The sequence below is a fragment of the Phycomyces blakesleeanus genome, assembly GCF_001638985.1.
Source record: "Phycomyces blakesleeanus NRRL 1555(-) unplaced genomic scaffold PHYBLscaffold_39, whole genome shotgun sequence".
In the NCBI taxonomy this organism is placed as follows: domain Eukaryota; kingdom Fungi; phylum Mucoromycota; class Mucoromycetes; order Mucorales; family Phycomycetaceae; genus Phycomyces; species Phycomyces blakesleeanus.
The window spans coordinates 32,914-51,496 of NW_017265169.1; the positions used below are offsets into that span (position 1 = coordinate 32,914).

At 35.7% G+C, this 18,583-nt stretch overlaps 5 protein-coding genes across 5 annotated transcripts; 3 read left to right on the plus strand and 2 right to left on the minus strand.

Annotated features, from left to right (window-relative positions):
* Window positions 1-1,907: 1,907 nt before the first annotated feature.
* Window positions 1,908-3,655, minus strand: PHYBLDRAFT_189393 (hypothetical protein; the record flags this gene model as incomplete). The annotated part of the gene is made up of 4 exons (XM_018439654.1): window positions 3,224-3,655; window positions 2,923-3,150; window positions 2,247-2,857; window positions 1,908-2,206 (listed from the first exon to the last, which is right to left on the minus strand). Exons 1-4 carry the CDS (start codon window positions 3,598-3,600, stop codon window positions 1,908-1,910), a joined length of 1,515 nt encoding a protein of 504 aa, XP_018284048.1. The 5' UTR covers window positions 3,601-3,655.
* A 2,162-nt stretch (window positions 3,656-5,817) lies between these two features.
* PHYBLDRAFT_178462 (hypothetical protein) lies at window positions 5,818-10,293 on the plus strand. Its single transcript, XM_018437991.1, has 15 exons — window positions 5,818-6,101; window positions 6,333-6,455; window positions 6,588-6,645; window positions 6,702-6,814; window positions 6,892-7,045; window positions 7,166-7,450; window positions 7,555-7,747; window positions 7,875-8,226; window positions 8,396-8,630; window positions 8,759-8,896; window positions 9,011-9,294; window positions 9,460-9,547; window positions 9,603-9,743; window positions 9,803-9,895; window positions 10,053-10,293. The coding sequence occupies exons 1-15, from the start codon at window positions 5,848-5,850 to the stop codon at window positions 10,221-10,223; spliced, it is 2,682 nt and encodes an 893-aa protein (XP_018284049.1). The 5' UTR covers window positions 5,818-5,847; the 3' UTR covers window positions 10,224-10,293.
* A 531-nt stretch (window positions 10,294-10,824) lies between these two features.
* On the plus strand, window positions 10,825-11,505 carry PHYBLDRAFT_160687 (G protein gamma subunit). Its single transcript, XM_018434229.1, has 2 exons — window positions 10,825-11,020; window positions 11,117-11,505. Exons 1-2 carry the CDS (start codon window positions 10,926-10,928, stop codon window positions 11,229-11,231), a joined length of 210 nt encoding a protein of 69 aa, XP_018284050.1. The 5' UTR covers window positions 10,825-10,925; the 3' UTR covers window positions 11,232-11,505.
* Window positions 11,506-11,805: 300 nt separating this feature from the next.
* On the plus strand, window positions 11,806-14,091 carry PbIdh2c (isocitrate dehydrogenase NAD-dependent subunit 2). Its single transcript, XM_018440182.1, has 6 exons — window positions 11,806-11,956; window positions 12,132-12,139; window positions 12,259-12,422; window positions 12,574-12,739; window positions 12,887-13,060; window positions 13,143-14,091. Exons 1-6 carry the CDS (start codon window positions 11,866-11,868, stop codon window positions 13,668-13,670), a joined length of 1,131 nt encoding a protein of 376 aa, XP_018284051.1. The 5' UTR covers window positions 11,806-11,865; the 3' UTR covers window positions 13,671-14,091.
* Window positions 14,092-14,668: 577 nt separating this feature from the next.
* Window positions 14,669-17,194, minus strand: PHYBLDRAFT_152818 (hypothetical protein; the record flags this gene model as incomplete). Its single annotated transcript, XM_018433002.1, has 3 exons — window positions 14,669-14,883; window positions 16,418-16,501; window positions 16,588-17,194. The coding sequence occupies 3 exons, from the start codon at window positions 17,192-17,194 to the stop codon at window positions 14,669-14,671; spliced, it is 906 nt and encodes a 301-aa protein (XP_018284052.1).
* Between the last annotated feature and the right edge of the window lie 1,389 nt (window positions 17,195-18,583).

Here is an 18,583-nt window from a genome sequence, read left to right on the forward strand (position 1 = left end):
GTCGGTTGTTCTTGGAGAAGGTGCATTTATGCTGACAGTCTTGAATTTTGTGTTGGCTACGTTCACTTGCACTTCCTCTTCTTCTTCTTCCTCTTCTTCTTCCTCTTCTTCTTCATCATCATCCTCATCGTCTCTGTCTTCGTCTTCATCCTCCTCCTCCTCACCATCTCCATCTCCATCATTATCATTATCATCAGCATCTTCTGTTGCTGCTTCTTCTTGTTCCTCTTCATTATTATTCTTATTATCGCGTTCGTTATCTTCGCCACCTTGCTTATTATCATCGTATTCTTTTACATTGTCGCTTTCAATTAGATTTCCATTCTCTTTCTCGTTTTCGCTTTTGTCTTCGTTTTCGTTTTCATTTTCTGTTCGTTCTCCAGGTGTGTCTGTATCAGATCTATCAGAGACCCCCGTTTCAGCCGAAATACGATATCCAAGGGGTGAAGGCGACCGTGGCTTCGAGAGAGTCTCTTGACGGTGCCGAGTCTGGGCTGCGTTGTGCAAGAATGGCTGTGGTATGGTCAAGTGTTTGAGATGAGCCTTGTCCGTGGCATCATCATCCGACAACTCAATGTCGCTGTCTTCGTTTCCGACCCGGCTCACCTGGTTTAGGGCCGGCAGTCTGCAGGGATGGTCTTCTAGCAGAGGCGATTCCTCTGGATGACTCTCGCGCTCGTAACGGTGTCGAAGGGATGTGTAGTGAGATGGATCATTGAGACTGTTTTCGCAAAGTCCGGATGCAAATGAGGTTGTCACAAGAGGCGAAAGGCCGTAGTAAGCACTTGAATCGAGTTCGGTCGAAAGAGATCCCGAGGATGAAAACGAAGGATCGATAACCACAGACATCTTTCTATCTTTTCTATCTTTTCTTTTTCTTGCTTCATTGTCTTCGTCTTCGTCTTCGTCTTCGTCTTCTTCGTGTCCTATTCCTTCTTCTTCTTCTGGTGAAAGATGTTGCCAGGAACCGAATGAAGATGGCACAGCCACACCTCGGTCAGCCAGTCGTCGGGTGAAAGATGACTGGCCTTGATTGGAAGACTGAAAGCTGCTCAGGAACGAAGAAGAGTGGATGTCGTGTGGCTGGTAGCTTTCTGATAGATTTTCAGCCGTGGGGCTGTCTGAATTGGGTATATTGACGGGAGTTTCATTTGGATGATGGCGAATGGTTTCTAATGATGATGAAGGTGATGGATGAACAGAAGGTGGAGCTGTGTTACTCATGACAAGATTGAGTTGAAAAAATAAAAATAAATAAAATAAATAAGAAATAAGAAATAATATATATAGGTATGTATATGTATATATATATGTGTGCGTTATATAATGAGAAAACTCCAGGCACACAAAATCGCAATATTGAGTTGAGTTAAGTTGGGTTAAGTTGAGCAGTTGAGTTTCTTTGTTCTTATTTATTTTTTATGTAGAAATAGAAACAAAAAGCAAAGAAAAATGGTTAAATGTCATCCAAGAATTTTTAAGTATATATATATAATATCAAAGGCTCTAAAGAAGTACATAAGAAGTGTAACAAGAGCAACAAGTTTATAAAAATAATAACTAATATAATTATATATATCACTACAACAAATAGGGGCGGTTTTTTGTATTTGTGACTTTGTTTTTGGCCTATAATAATTAAAAAATCACCAAAAATCCAATTTGAAACTAGAAAATCTGTTTTTTGAAAAGGTTGACAAAAAGCAGATTGACCACCTAAAATTAAATCTCCTGATAGACAAAAGTACATTTTAACTACAGATTTTACATTTTTAGTAAATGTAGATTGCAATTGATGACTATTAAAAGTCAGAGGTAAAAGAGAAAAATATCTAAACTTTTTGCTGGGAGGATAAAATATGTTAAGACAATTTGAAAAAAAATAATGTATTACAAGAAAAAAAAAATTATGGGTCTGCAAGAGAACCAAGTGACAGTTTTGGGCCGCGGTTAAGCTCTGGCCACACTACATATGTTGTTGCTGTTGTTGTTATTGTGTTTATAGTCGCGTCCGACTTCACCAAACCAACTAATTCTTTGACATCTGCCAGGTGAACTACCATTGGCTTCATTTGCCTATTGTTGATTGCTGGTATACTATTTACCAAACGAACTGCATAAACATTGACAAGGACAAGCGGCCACCTCTTGTTGTTGAGCTTGTGCTCAAAGAAAACGACGACCTTCCCAAAGAAATCCTTGTAGACTGGAGAGTAGCTTTACCCAATGTTGCGGTTCTCATCAACCTGAACCCTGAAGTCTGACGTTATGTGCCTCTCTTACACAATTATGGTCGAGTGCAGAGTCAATAACACAACCATTTACAAATGCCTTACGGCTTGTTTTAATGGCTGCTTCAATCATACTACACTCTTCCCCCTTTGATTCGTAGAACTTTTGAAGAAGCTCTGGAAGACAAGAAATGCCTCCAAAACTATCAACAATCGTTCTGTTCCTCAAAGGCCCCCAGAACTCAATGTCAGAATCAGTACCAACATTACTACCTTCTCGGTCAATTGGCCAACCAGCAGAGGGATCGTCATACTGAAGGAGAGTTGTTGCTGTTACTGTTGCTGTTGTCGTTCTTGAATTTTCAACTCTCATCTGTCGAATCTGTGTCAAGCCAAGCATGATGTTGCCAGCGTTGATTCCAATTGCCGAATTACTCTTTATTGCTCGCGAGTATTCCCCAATCGCCCTCTCGACAGATCGTGCACTATACGCTCTGGGGGGACCATACGCTTCTATCATTGCGGGATAGTGCTGCAGGAGGTGCTGGTTGATCGTAAAGACCTTGAGCTGGACCTCTCCTTTAGCTAGCGAGGCTTCCAGATACGCATTCCATGCGACGAGATTTCTAAAAAAAAAAGATAAGTTAACACAAGTTATAAAATAATAATATTAATTATAATTAAAGCTTACGTTTTGATCAAGGTTTTCTCCTCTGCTGATAACTCCCAGCTCATGAGTAGGTTGCATGTCTGCACCAGGTCAAGCAATGCCTTACGGGCAGCTTGGTCACGGACACGCTCTGCCACAAGCGTGGGGATAACAAACAAGATGAAGTCAGCCCAGTCCACAGCCCGGAAGTACCCTGATTTTGTTGCGATGTTGATCCATGCACCGTGGAAAGATGTCGGAATACTTCTTCTGGTTGACACTATGGCAGTACCAATTTCTTTCTGAGCAGCAAGGGAGAGAGAGAGGATGATCTTTTCCATACTTGCCACACACGAGCCCCCAGACCTGTTTGCCAATGCCGTGACAAATGCCGTGCATTTCATCCAATGCAAAGAAGAACGGACCAGAGAAGGAATCCAGTAAGGAGAAGGGTGATTGGTCAGTTAACCCTTTTTTGCTGGATGAGGCCACCTCATCAAAGTGCTTGAAACTTTCCGGTGTGCGCATGGTGATGGCAGATGGCATTCGGAAATATTGGCCATGGCCAGGAGATTGACCCACAACGTGGCAGATGCGGCAGCCATCCTTACTCATATGGCCCACATGACAAGCCATCTTTCCCAGAGCTGGGATGTCGCCAGTTGTCATTAGTACATGGACTTTTGCACTAATATCTCCAGATGGTGTCTTCACAACCATTCCACCGGCTTGGAGAACCCGAAGTTCTTTCAGAACAGGCTCCAGGAATGACCAGAAGTCGGCGGGTGCTTTGGGACCAGGGATGATCGCGACTTGGATCATACGGCTGCGCTCGTAGCGGATAATTGGGGGAAGGTTGAGGTTGGTAACGTGGACAATGGTTACCGAACCCGGAACACTATGGGGAGCAAACCCATCAACAGACAGCGAAATGGCGATGTCGTTTTCACCCGAGAAAAGATGCTTCTTTGACTGGTATGCCTGTCCGTCAAAGACATCGGAAATGCTGCCATCAGCCTTTTGCGTATGATGGTGGCGATACAACATCTCTTTTCTGGTGCGGTCGTTGGCCAAAGCAACTGCAAGCTGTCTACCCAGAGGAAGCTGTATCATTGTGCTGGCAGGAATTGGATTCTCACCAGCGATGTGATCGAACAATGATTTGCAATAAACATGCAAACATGCTTAAGAGGGTTGGTATAGATTTCACCAGATGCCATCAAAAGTGGGCATCCATTGCAAGAGTCAGTCATCTCTGGAAAGACCGTCAAAGGAGGCAATTGTAAGTAACTATCCACTGCAGTGTAAAGTAGTATATTTAATATTGGAAGTATATGATGTATTTGACTGTTTATAACCAATAAAAATGATGTATAAAATGTAATGTCTATCATAACAGCCAATAAAAGTGATATATAAAATGTAATTGTGTAGTGTAATAACCAATAAAAACGATAAATAAAAAATATATCCATTTGAGAAACCAATAAAAATGTATTTTTATAAAATACACTACAGTGCAATTATGTCTTATCCAATAAAAACAATGATTAAGCAAGAAATATTTAAAAGAATCAAAATTAAAAGAATAATGAATTAGTAGTAACCAATGGCATATAATATTTCAACTATACTTAAAGAAGTTTTGTCTAATTGAAAGACAAATATTAGCAAAAGAAAAGGTTATCAATATATTAATAGAGTCTTAAAACTACCGGTAAGCGGAGATGTATTAAAATGCACATGAACTCAGGGTTGGAAAAAAGGGGGGAGGACACAAAACGCGCCCTGGCTTCCCCTCCGGAACCACCTGTGAAACCACCTCTAAAACTCCTATTTTTTTGGCGTAGTGATAATAATTAATAGCAAAAAAGGGAAGAAGTATATTGGTGTTAATTAAGTACTGGACTCACTTGTAATTATTTATTGACACATGTATACACATTCACTTCGGAAACTTTTATTTTTATTATTTTTACTATCGTTTTATAATCTACTGTTATTATTATTCGGATTCTTATTCTCAACTTGACATTGGCTCGTATCTCATTTATATTTATATTTTCATTTGTATATTTGTATACATATGCACATATCTACACAGCTATATAAATTGGTCAGGATCCAAAACCAAAGCCAGTAATTTTCTATTTTGCTCTTCTTTACTTTGATATTTACTGCGAGCTAATTCCAAAGATATATTTGAATATATACTATATATATATATATATACTGCTTCTTCTTCTTTTAAGAAATGAAAAAGGCAAGTAAAGGGTTTAATCAATTAATTGATAAAATACTAATAAAGCTAATCCTCAACAACAAATAAATATATACGTATATATACGTACATACATACAGGTGTTGAAATTCAAGTCAAGTTCTCGTTCAAAGAAACCAATTCGAGCATCCTTTCTTCGAGACATCATTGAAGAATGTGTTCACAAAAGAGTTACCAAATATACCTCCCCGCCTCCAAACGTTGGTCTTGTAAGTGCCCTTTTAAACTACTGGGCAATATCAAAGAGATCAAGATCCTCTTCTTCTTCCTCTTCTTCTTCAACCTCTACCTCCTTGTAATTCAACTCATTCATGCATTCGTTTACTTTGATATCTTATGTTTTCAACAAGACTCATACAAGTACAATGACATACTATAATATACTATACTATACTATGCTATAATAGAATAAAATATTTATTTATTTAATCCATCCTGTTCACAAGTACATCTTTTCCTTGTCCTTTACTTTCAATATCACGTGGTTTATGCAGAACAAGTGCAAAAAGTGCCGCTTTAATAAATAATATATGTATATAATAACAAAACAAAAAACCGAAATGTCAATATGCGCAAGTACTTCTTGTCTTGTATTGTCCTTTCTCTTTCTCTTTCTCTCTTTAATTCTTCGACGCTTTATATATATTATTATTTAGCTCTTTAGAAAGAAAAGACAAAGTTCATTTATGCTTGAATTCCAAAAAGAAATCCTCACTGAAATTGTAGCTGATGATGCCTTGACTATTCTAGCTCCAGGGCTTGGATTGTTTAGAATAATGTGCTCATTAATTGAGATGCATTGCAGGGGAAATCATCTTGTTTTCTTGCTAAATTCTAATCCAGAACAAAATGCTGCGCTTCGGGAACATCTCATGATGGCTGGAATCTTACCAGACAAAAACCTCAAAGTTATTGATTCAGACACACCAGCAGAGACAAGGTTTTTTTTTTTTTTTTTTTTTTTTTTACATATATTGAATCAAATATAAAATCTATCTTTATAATTGACACTTTTCTCTCATACTATTGCTTTGTCTTCTTTAATATATCTATATATCTACCTATCTATCTATCTATCTATCTATCAATTAATACAAATATAAATACAATTGGGGATTTGTGTTGGTAAATGTGTAATGCTGCGGGCTTAATTTGTATTGCACTTGAAAAGACGTGCCATGTACACAAATAGTGGCGTATTTTCAGTTACTCCTCGAATTTTAGCAGTAGATATGCTTTTACGTCGTGTACCTATCCCATTGATATCTGGAATTATCGTTGCAAATGCTCATCGGTAGGAAAAAATAAATAAACATAATTATACATGTACCTGTTTATTTGCTTTCTTGTTTGCTTGTCTATTTGTTTGCCTGGAATTTGTCTGTGTGTAAGAGAATAGAAGATCTGATCCATTTTAGTAACATAGGGTCAGAAGTGATGCCATGGAAGAATTGATTTTAAATGTCTATCGAAAAGAAAACGAGGCAAGTTTTTGTATAAATATAAATATAAATATAAACATTTGTACATATGTATATAGCAAGGTTTTATCAAAGCATTTTCAGATAATCCATCTCCATTTGTGTCTGGATTTGCTCCATTACAAACCATATTAAAGTCTCTCAGACTACGCAAGGTTCAATTGTGGCCACGGTAGGAAACAAACACACCCAATTAGAATATTTTTAAATACATACAATATGATTACTGTGTATCTTTTATATATTTAGCTTCCAGGTCTTGGTAGCAGACAATTTATCAGCTACGGAAGTTGATGTGATAGAACTACGCCAGCCAATGTCACCTTCAATGGAAATCATTCAAAAAGGTCTAATCGAATGTTTGGAAGCAACTCTTGCTGAATTGCGTCGTCAAAATCCCACTGTAAGAACAAATATCCTTGTTATATATATATATATATAAATACTAGTAGAAAGTTGGCAATATAAAAAAAATGTACATGCACAAGCTTAACATACATATATACAACATATATTGCTTTAGTTGGATACCCAGGAAGTCACCATAGAAAATTCGTTCTTCAAGATGTTTGATGTCTCTATTCGCCGTCGACTTTCCCATATCTGGCACAAAGTTAGCCCTTCATCAAAACAGCTTATAGATGATCTAGGTAACCTTAGGCGGCTGCTGGTCTATCTAACAGAGTACGATGCAGTGTCGTTTTACAGTATTCTGGAAACAATTGTGGATTGTGGTACGCCTTCAAAAGATAACCAGCAGCAGTTTTCAAAGTGGCTCCTACTCGGTTCAGCAAACACAGTCATAATGGTTAGTAATAAAAAAAACAAATAGATGCTACTGTATATGAGTATTTTATTGTTTCTATTTATTTATTTACATAAGTACATTTGTGTATCTATATTGGGTTCCAGGAAGCTAGAAAAAGAGTGTACCTGAAACCAGATGATCCAGAGTACAATACAACAGAGACATGGCATGGATATACTCCAATTAACATGCCACCATCGCTACGTCTGACATTGGAGGATCAACCAAAATGGGAGCTACTAAGAGATATCCTGGAAGAAATTGAACAAGACATGGATGAAGCCACACAAGGAAAAGGTACAAAATTGTCAAAAGAAGAAGAAGAAAAAACAATATTATAATTGTGTTTTTCGTTTGTTTGTTTGTTTGTTTTTGTTTTTGGGGTACTCAAACTTATTTATAAAATGAATATTTATTTAAATAGGTGCACCAGTGTTGGTAATGGTAAAGTCATTAAAGACATGCGCTCAACTTCGTCGGAGACTAGTTGAGATGAGTGATCCAGATTATGAAGACGATAAGAAACCTACAATGATGACACATCTGGTCCAAAACCTCTTTTCGGTGCGCGGTAATCGGATCAAAATTTTAAATCCTACTGCAACTGCTGCTACACCAACAGCTTCACCAGCATCGCCAGCACCGCCACCTCCTTTTTTACGATCTTCACCATTTAATAAACGAAGAAGAACAAGAGGTGGTTCTACAACTGCAGGTACTGGAGGAACACGTTCTGAGTCAACAAATGACACTCAAGATAGTGTACAATCGTCAAGGTAAATAGCACTAATAATAATATAATTAAATATATTTACTTGCCAAAAAAAAAGAAAGAAAGCGAGAGAGAGAGAGGGGAAAGGAAATCGTTGATATAACAATAAGAAGCAATAAAGGTCGTGTATGAAATATAATGGTATTATTATTATTGATGATTTATTTATATAGTCAAACAACCCAAGAATGTGAAGCTTATCAGCCCGAAATAAAGATTGATATGGCACAAGTTCTGATGCCCACAACTACAGAAACCATATCATCCGAATTTATAGAGATACCAAAAGAAAATACGATAACAATCCACTGTTATGAGCCCAATCTAAATGACCAGATCTTGGAAGACACAGAACCACTGTTTGTGATAATGTATGATCCAGACCCAGCATTTGTACGCAGTATAGAGGTATGTTGCTTTCTCTCTTTTATTTTTTATTTTTTAAAAAAATATTAATTAATTAGTCGATAGTTTGATGATATTTCAAAACCATCACAATCACTAATATACCTAACTTATGTATGTATGCAAAATAGATCTATCGATCACTTAATCCCCATCTCAATGTGCGTGTATACTTTATGGTGTATGAAAACTCAGTTGAAGAGCAAGTATATCTGAGTGAAATTCGAAAAGAAAAAGAAGCCTTTGAGCGTATGATTCGTGAAAAGTCGGCAAGTAGAAATAGCAGTAGTAATACACTAGTTACATATATGTATGTGTGTTTAAATACATTGGATTAATTTATTTATATTCTTCTTTGAACAAAACAAAAAACAAATAAACAGAATATGGTTATCCCAATACCTCCTTCAAATGTCACTCCAGATGATGGGTTTGTGAGTGCTGTGAATAGTAGAATATTGGGTGGCCACTTGAAACCATCAGAGCCGGCCAAGATTATCGTAGACATGCGTGAATTCCGTAACCCATTGCCACCAATCCTATACTCCCAAGGAATCGACATCGTGCCGTGTACATTAGTAATTGGTGATTACATCCTCAGTCCAGATATGTGCGTGGAACGAAAATCAATTGTAGACTTGATTTCATCGTTTACCAGTGGAAGATTGTAAGTTATTTTCTCTCTGTGTATGTGTGTGTGTGACAGATACACAAACAAAACAAACAAGAAATCAAAATGGTGAAATTACAATTAAGATATTTATCAATCAATCTGTCTGTCTATCATGAATATGATGTTTCTTTTGTGTATGTGGGTTGAGGGGTTTTTTAGGTATACTCAATGTGAGGCAATGTCTGAACACTACAAGATTCCTATCTTATTGATCGAATTTGACGATACAAAGGCAGCTCCATTCCAAGTAAGTGATTCTTGATAATAAGGTTAGAGCGACATACTTATTTATATGTGCTTAGAGTCTATCTGAAGTAAAAGAACACATTGTGGGGACAGACATAACTTCAAAGCTTGTCCTGTTGACTATAACCTTTCCTAAATTGAAAATCATCTGGTCACCAAGTCAACATGAAACATCGTTGATATTTGCTGATCTCAAGGTAAAACTTATATATATATACGCCTTTACTAATTGTTGCAATATATATACTCCAATTAGAAATCTCAAGAGCAGCCTGATGCAGACATTGCTGCTTCAATTGGTACCAATGGAGCAAGAGACGAAGATCGTATGTACAACATTACACCAGAGGTAAATTGCGCAATAAGAGACAGAAACTAAAAATAAAATAAAATAGAAAATAAAATAAAATAGCTCAAGAAGCATTGCATTTCAATATTACTTGCTTATTTGATTACTCACCTACTTACTCTGTTAATGTGCGTGTTCACCTTTAACTATTCTGTAGGAAATGCTTCGAAGTATGCCGGGCATCACATCTGCTAATTACTCCATTATAATGAATGCAGTCAATAATCTTGAGGATTTATGTAAAGTTAAGGAACCGGAACTTCAAAAACTGATAGGCAAAGAACCAGCCAAGAAGTTGTACAGATTTATTCACCAAAAGGCGGGATAAAAATAATATTTACAAAAACAAACACACGCACATATATATAATCATTACAGCAAGTAAACATGATAAATTTAAAAAAAAAAATTGAGGCACAATAATCAAGTCTGATATCAATACCAAGAGAGATACAGATATTAGAGTTTTATAATTACTAATATAATATTATATATAATTGTTCAAAAAGGAATTAGTAACCAAGGAGTTGAGGGTTAACAATAAAATAAAGTTTTTTTTTTTTATTATTTGTTTAAACTTTCTTGTACAAGTCCAGTCTTGGCCTTGCAAGCTTGGATGATGCGATATCATGTTTTTGCTTTATTTATTTATTTATTTATTTATTTATTTGCTAATTATCAGTGTGGTATATGGTGTATTGTATTTTAAGATTCTTGTAGCCTTACTTTGGAAATCTCTAGAGCACAAATTATCCAACCCCTTGATTTGTATATAAGAGTGTAGGATACTAAGAGACAAAAGAAGATAGACACACAAACACACAGGCATACAAATACAAATACACAAATGCAAGCACATTGTCTTTCTCTTTCTCTCTTTCTCTCTTTCTTCTCTCTTTCGTCTCTTCTCTTTACTACCGCAGTTGTTACTCTTGTGATTATCCTTCTTCTAAATCTGTATTTTTCAGTGGATTCCTGGAATTATATACCTCTTTTTATTCTTCAGTCCTATTGTTCTCATCAACACATCATGGAGGCTAAACTTCTCAAGATCTATGAATACAATGAGAAGCTACGAGAGCAGCTGGAGATTCAACGTATTCCAGTATCCGAAGCTAGCAGATCGTAAGACTTTCTTTATTTCTTCCTTTATCTTGTGTTTATGCTTTTATTATATTTCCAAGAGGTTCTTACTTTAATTGATGCTCTTCATTATTTAAGATTGATTGAATACTGTCAGAACAACTCTGACTACATGGTGCCCTCTGTGTTGAACACCAAGAGACCCGATCCGTATGCAGAAACAACAGGAGATTGTGGCTGTGTATTAATGTAGTCTGAAGTCTTGGATTCCCAAAAAAAAGAAAGAAAGAAAGAGGAATCAAGTAATTTTTATTACAATTATCAATTTACGGCTACTATAGCTACCACTGTTACCACTGTTACTGCTATTAGTGTTATCATTACCATTACCATTATCATTATTACTATTACTATTACTATTACTATTATTACTATTCCAATGTATATGCTTTTATTATTACTTATTAAATAATTAAGTAAATAATTAATTATTTGCGCTTTTTTTTTCTTGAGCGCAAATAAATTTCAAAAGTTATGTCGCGAAATAGCTATGGAAATAGGGCAAATGTCTTGTGGTACCAAAAGAAGGAATACAAAAAAAAACGATGCAAAAGATCCATTTTCTGAGCCAATCCATTTATTGAGCCTGTGACAGTCGCCTTTACGATTCCATCAAGACCCACCTTCCTCTTTTAGGTTGATCATCTAATCTTGGGTGACCGTCTTATTCAACCCCCGTACTTGCTTGCTTTTTTTTTTGGCTTTAATAAAGACCCCCTTCTCCACCATCCCTTCCCTTCTCTCGCACACGCATACACGCTCTCTACCTCTTTCACTCTTTAATCATACTATTTGTTTGATTATAAAATATATTTGATATCAATATAATGGCTTCCAACATTCTCCGTCGCACCTTTGCCACCTCCTCTTCTGCTATCAGAATTGGTCTGATCCCCGCCGATGGTATCGGTAGAGAAGGTATGTTTAACTCTTAAAAAGACCAAAGCAGAAGAGAATAGTGAAAAGTTAGACATACTATACACAATACACGCGCATTGTTGTGTTCAAGTCATTATTTCTCATCATTTTCCTTCTTATTTTTTTTTTGTATATTAATGACATTCTATATTTGTCGTGCCTGTTTATTCAACAGTCATTCCTGTAAGTATCTATCGCCTATCAATTTAAACAACTTTTATGAGGGTCAATAGGAAGAATCCACTAGAATCTAAAGTATTCTGACATGCCTTTCTAATCCTATCTTACCTTACTATCATAAGGCTGCTCAACGTGTTCTTGAAGCTCTTCCCAACGGTCCCAAGTTTGACTTTGTTCACCTCGATGCTGGTTTTGAGCATTTCCAAAAGACCGGTACTGCTCTTCCCCAGAGCACTGTTGACACCTTGAAGAACGAGTGTCACGGTGCCTTGTTTGGTGCTGTCAGGTACGCCTATTTCTCTCTCTCTCTCTCTCTCTCGTTCTAATTACAAGAAAAAGAAAAAAGAAAAAAGAAAAAAAAGGAGAAATTCCTGTCATTTAATATATATGAATATGTAATAAGTAATATTTTTTTTATGATTTTTACTTTACAATAGCTCTCCTTCTCACAAGGTTGCTGGTTACTCTTCCCCTATTGTTGCTCTCCGTAAGCACTTGGACTTGTATGCCAACGTTCGTCCTGTCATCTCTGTCAAGTCTGCATCCACCCCCAACCAAAAGGAGTTGGACATGCTTATCATTCGTGAAAACACCGAGTGCTTGGTAAGTTTTCTTTATATATATGTGTGTGTGCTCAAATTAGGGGCTATGGTTATTATTATTGTTGCTTTTGGGGGTACAATGGAAGAACAAGGTTTTGAGAAATTGGAAAAAAAAAGGCTAACTTATAATAAATGTGAATGTTAATAGTATATCAAGTCTGAGAGAATCGAACAAGACCCCAAGACTGGTCTCAAGGTTGCCTATGCTGACCGTAAGATCTCAGAGTATGCCTCCAAGCGTATTGGTGCAATGGCATTCAACATGGCCTTGACTCGCCAGAAGTTGCGTGAACAGAAGCCTTTGGCCCAGCGTTTCTGGAAGGTGAGAAAACTTTAACAAATATATATATATATATATGCTAACATTAAAATTCGCTTTTTTTCGCTCTCCCTAATTATTAAAGCATGCCCCTCGCGTCACTATTGTTCACAAATCCAACGTTATGAGTGTAACTGATGGTCTGTTCCGTGAGACCGTTCGTGCTGTCAAGGAATCAAACCCTGAGCTTTACAGTGGTGTGGATATGGATGAGCAGCTTGTTGATTCGATGGTTTACCGCATGTTCCGTGAGCCCGAGGCCTTTGACGTCGTTGTTGCCCCCAACCTTTATGGCGACATCATCAGTGATGGCGCTGCTGCCCTTGTCGGCTCCCTTGGTGTTGTTCCCTCTGCAAATGTCGGTGACTCGTTTGTCATGGGTGAGCCCGTCCACGGATCTGCTCCTGATATTGCCGGAAAGGGTATTGCTAACCCCATTGCTGCCATCCGCTCTGCCGGTCTCTTGCTCGAACACATGGGCCACACTGCCCACGCCCTTGCCATGTATGACGCCGTAAATGCTGTCCTTGCTGATGCATCTGTCCTCACCCCTGATTTGGGTGGTAAGAGCTCTACCAACGATGTTGTCGAGGCTGTTCTCAAGCACCTTTAAAAAAAGAAGTGTGTTTATAAAACCATGTTTTTTTTTGCTGATTCACTTATTCACTTACTCCCTCCCACCCACACACCCACACACACACACACTTATCTTAAAAAAAAAGAATATCCCCTTACATTCTACGTCTTGTATTTTCCTTCACTCAACTCCAATCTATTACCCACCTCCAACCTTTCTCATTTCCAGTACATTTGTTTTTATTTTTATTTATGCTTTTTATATATTAAAGAAAAGGCACCAAAAGCATAGACTCTTGACTAGTATTTTTTTTATCAATAATGTTGTATCCTGAGAAACTTAAAAACTAAAAACTAAAATATCGATTATTTTATATATAAATAAATAAAACTACAACAACAAGAATCTTTTAATACAGCTATATAATGAGCCAATAAAAGATTTAATAATAGCATTGATCTTCAGTATATTAGTAATACTCATGGTCAGCACACATCTGCCTCAAAACTATCCACACCCAACCACAAAATTACCAGTCAAGTTAGCCATGTTCAAGGATGTAAGCTATATGCTTTGAGTAGTGTGGTGCAGTTATCAATCTCGATGGCTTTTATACTCCCATATATTAGATTCCAGTTAAGGACTCATTATTTATATCTCTACCTTTACATAAAAGATAGATAGAAAACAAGCAGATATCTACATACATACATATGTTTTTTCTTACAGAGCAATAAGAAGTTATTAATAAGAGCAATCCTTTTTTTCATTTAAAATGTATAAATTATATCTGAAACAAAAGATGCTTAAATAAAATGTTGGGAATTTTGTCTGCTGTAAGAATTAAATTCTACCTCAAAAAACTATTTCACTAGAATTTCTATAGACTATTAGGGTATTATGTGAATATAATATTAATAGAAAAAAATATTTATAATATTATGGGTAAATAATAATAATAATAGTAAATTAAAAACCCACAACTTTAAGGTAACCTGAAAAATAAGTACATATAAACAAAAAGCCGACATTTATTAAATTGACCGGATAGCTCGTCTATCTGTAAGCCAACGGCGGTCTATAAAGGAATGAATTCGTATTTGGGTGGAATTAACGGTGGCTGGGTTACTTTGTCGAAGAAAGTGTCTTGCAGAGATTGATGTCGGCATTCGTACCTTGGCGTAGGCTGAGGTACGGAGGTTGCTAAGTACTGGGGTACTGCCCGAGGGTAGCAATACAACAGGGAAAACTCAGAGCATCAGATCAGCTGTAAGATAGCACGTCGGAGAAGTATTCTTCAGCCATTGCCATCCTATACGGGAACTCCTCCTTTTGTAATTTTTTATTTTTTTTATTTCAGTTCATGTTTCATTATTTGCCAAACGATATTGCAAGAAATGATAGTAAAACCCATGTGTGAGTAAAACAAGGTACTAAAAATAAAAGCTTTTTTTTTGTAAAGCTAAAGTAAAGAAGCAAAGTGGCAAAGGGGATGTTTTTAAAGGTTAGTTAAAATTGGTTTGTTCTTTTCTTTGGTCAAATGCAAAAATACTTTTATACAAACAGGCACAAGAAAACATTTTCAGTTACTATGAAATACACGTATGTATATATATAAGAAGAAGAAGATGTACAAAACAACAATATTAAACAGCTGAATATTATTGCAATAGAGGCCCTTATTGTAATGAGATGCGATGGCAATTAAGGACGAGATGATCTTCCATGGAGATGAGTGATGAACATCTAATATATGGGTTGATGGCACAAAAACATATTAGAGTCTTGATACAAAATCATTATATATTTTATAACTAATTAAGTAACGTGCTGTAACTAAGGTGGTTCTCAAAAAACAAGAGCATTATATATATATTCTCTTTTAAACATATAAATCTTCAAAGTACAATCTTAATTTTTCAGATTTAACTATCCAAGTATGGCCTCTATACCCGGGTTGTCTATGTACACAACTGAATTCACCAACTTTCTTTATATACAATTATGTGGGCTCTCAATAGGAAATAAAAACTACATAATATATACAAATAGAGTATTCAAATAACTTTGACCAAGTGTATGCTCGTTCAATATTCTGAAAAGTGGTTACGTTGATTAACTAATAGCTATGGTGCGCGTTGATTAATCAATAATACCCAATAAAGTTTCTCTAGTTTTAATAATTTGTGCGTGTGTGCGTGTCTGTTTTTTTTAAGATAATAATAATAATTCAAATACCATGGTAATATATTTGGATTTGTTTTGAATTGAAACATATATAGCCTAGTCATTTTACACATAGACACAGACAAACAATGCACATACGCATATTTGCCTGACTATATACACTTTATGTACAGACACCTTAATAGCTCGAACAGCATCAGCATACACATGCATACATACATATATATTAAGAAAATGAAAAAAAGCAAATAAAATATAGAGAAATACAAATATTGCAAGGTTGTAAATTGATTGATAATTCATATTAACAGGCAGTATATAAATAGGAACTATTTCAGTAAATAGTTAAAAAGAAAAAGAGGGATACATGGTTTGGTATCATACGTTTGACAAGGTAGTGTATGTTGAAGACATCTTGCAAACCTTCATGTGTCTTTTGACATTGTAAGTACTTCAAAACTCATTTTCACAAAGGGGACTGTTTGGTTTTTTCCAGTCAAGGGAATGTTTTCTATAGTGTCTTGTAAGATTCGATTTGCGATTACATTGAAAATTGCAACTTTTGCAAGAAAAAAATTTAGTAGTAGAATCATCACCATTATTTATCTCGTTTCTGCCGATATTCAGATCATATTGACTAGAGGTATTGCAAGTTCGGCGAGTACGAGGTCTTTTAGGATCTATATATATATATATTGATAGTTGTGTGGAATATTTAGGCGAGGTATTAGTATTTTGTAAGAAAGAGAATCTGGTAAAGACTTACGCTTTCTAGTGAAGCTTTCAAGGAAAGTATTAAAAAAGACGAACTGTTGAGGCTTGAGAATGCTAGGTACGACTTTAGAAGTTGAATGGGCACACAATTCTGACTGGATTATATGTTTAGCCTTGTATTGAGCTTGAGCCGGACAGTCATGCTGATTGAATTGATCCATAATATGATATAATGTTTTCTCATTTGTGGGGTGGGATGGTGACATTTGATTATATATTTTCTGGATATTAACCTTGTATGAACAAAAAGGGCACTTGTCTAAAGTTACACGATTAATAGACAGAATGTGCTGGATTGACGTGGTGTTGCACAGAGCCTCATCATTGTTAAGCTCAAAGTTGACATCTGGGAAAAAAGAAGATGTTTGGGTAGCTTTTTGAGTAGGTATAAGAGGTGGTGAATAGCCATAGAGTAAGTTTGATGATTGGTTACAGACAGTCTGCTCTTGCTGGTTTGAATTCAACCCTTGGCAGTTATACGTGTTGAATTGTGGGCTGGTGTGGCAATTGTGTTGACTGTTAAGATGAATTTCTGCCAGAATATTGTCATAAGATACACCGTAACTTGGGATCTGGAATTGATACACTGTCGGATTCATTAAGAGTAATACAATGGTGAAGTAGCGTAGAGAGAGAAAAGAAAGATGTGGTTCAGTAGAAAAAAAATGAAATTCTGTAAATTTGCTTTTATAGATTTAAAAAGCTTGAAATTCAAGATCGGTTTCCAATTTAGAATTTTTTGGGTGGCAAGAACAAAAGCCAAAACTATAGATAATCAAGCTTATAATACATATATATATAAAAGACATGGTTTAAAGTGTTTTACCTTAACCGGAGTTATCCGAGTGGAATAAAGATAGAGAGAATGAGAGGGGGGGTTAGAACACTAGGTGGATCTGTTTTTGTATTGTTTATGAGATAAATTAGGAACATGTTTGACTTGTGTTCCCATCCAATTTTGCTTTTTTACGGTGTTTCAATAGAACTTTTTAATCGTAGTTTGGCGCAAAAATAATCATATTTGTTTCATACGTATTTATATTTTTACAATGTTATCTATATCAGAGTTTGTTTTTTTTTGGATTAAAGACAGAAAGATCGAGGAATCTAAAATTAGTACTAATATTAGTCTACAGCAAAAACCTTATTAATTGTTAAATCAATCGTAAGTCTTAGGGGACAGGGTATTACACAAATTAGCATTGAGTAGTCTGACAGTAAATTAGAGGCGTTACTACTTTTAACTTGTCTGGCAAACATCCAGCGTTTCTGTGTGTAGCACCCTCTTCCCATCCAGTATAATCACTTGTCTTTATTCACAAAGAAAAATCATGCAAATTTGGAAGAAAATTTGCCCTTAACTTTTTTTTCCATTTCTTTTTCATTTTTAAAAAAATTAGAACTTGTTCAAAAAGGTTGATAAAAATATGAGAATATGATAGCTAGTCTTGTTGATTTTGTAATATTTTTTGAATCGCTTTTGAAGAGTGAATTACAAAAGCCCTGTACAATTCATTTGTGAAATATTGAACAAAAAACGACAGCAACAATTTGAAAATATTAGTAAAAATCCCTTTAAAGTGCGTTGTATCAATAAAAAATAGTAAAAAAATGTTTCAATAAAAGTTTTAAGCTCATACTATTATGTATAAAATATATTTATTAGCAAACAATAGTCTGTCTCGGATGGTTAAAAACGTGAAAAAAGTGTATATTTTCCTTGTTTATACAACCAAAACATAATCAATTGATTTCAAATTTTAAATGTGTAAATTTACATATTATTTCAGAAATACTACAAAATATCCAAGCTTCAGTGTTTGAAATAAGATAGAAATCTATCAAAAACTATGCGTCGTTCCTGTTTCACATCTTTTACGGTAAAAGTCACGTCTGTGATTGGACAAATATCTTAATCAGATTGCTTATAGATGCACAAAATTTGTACTCCAAAAAATAAAAGCCAATTATATAGTTTTCCAATTAGT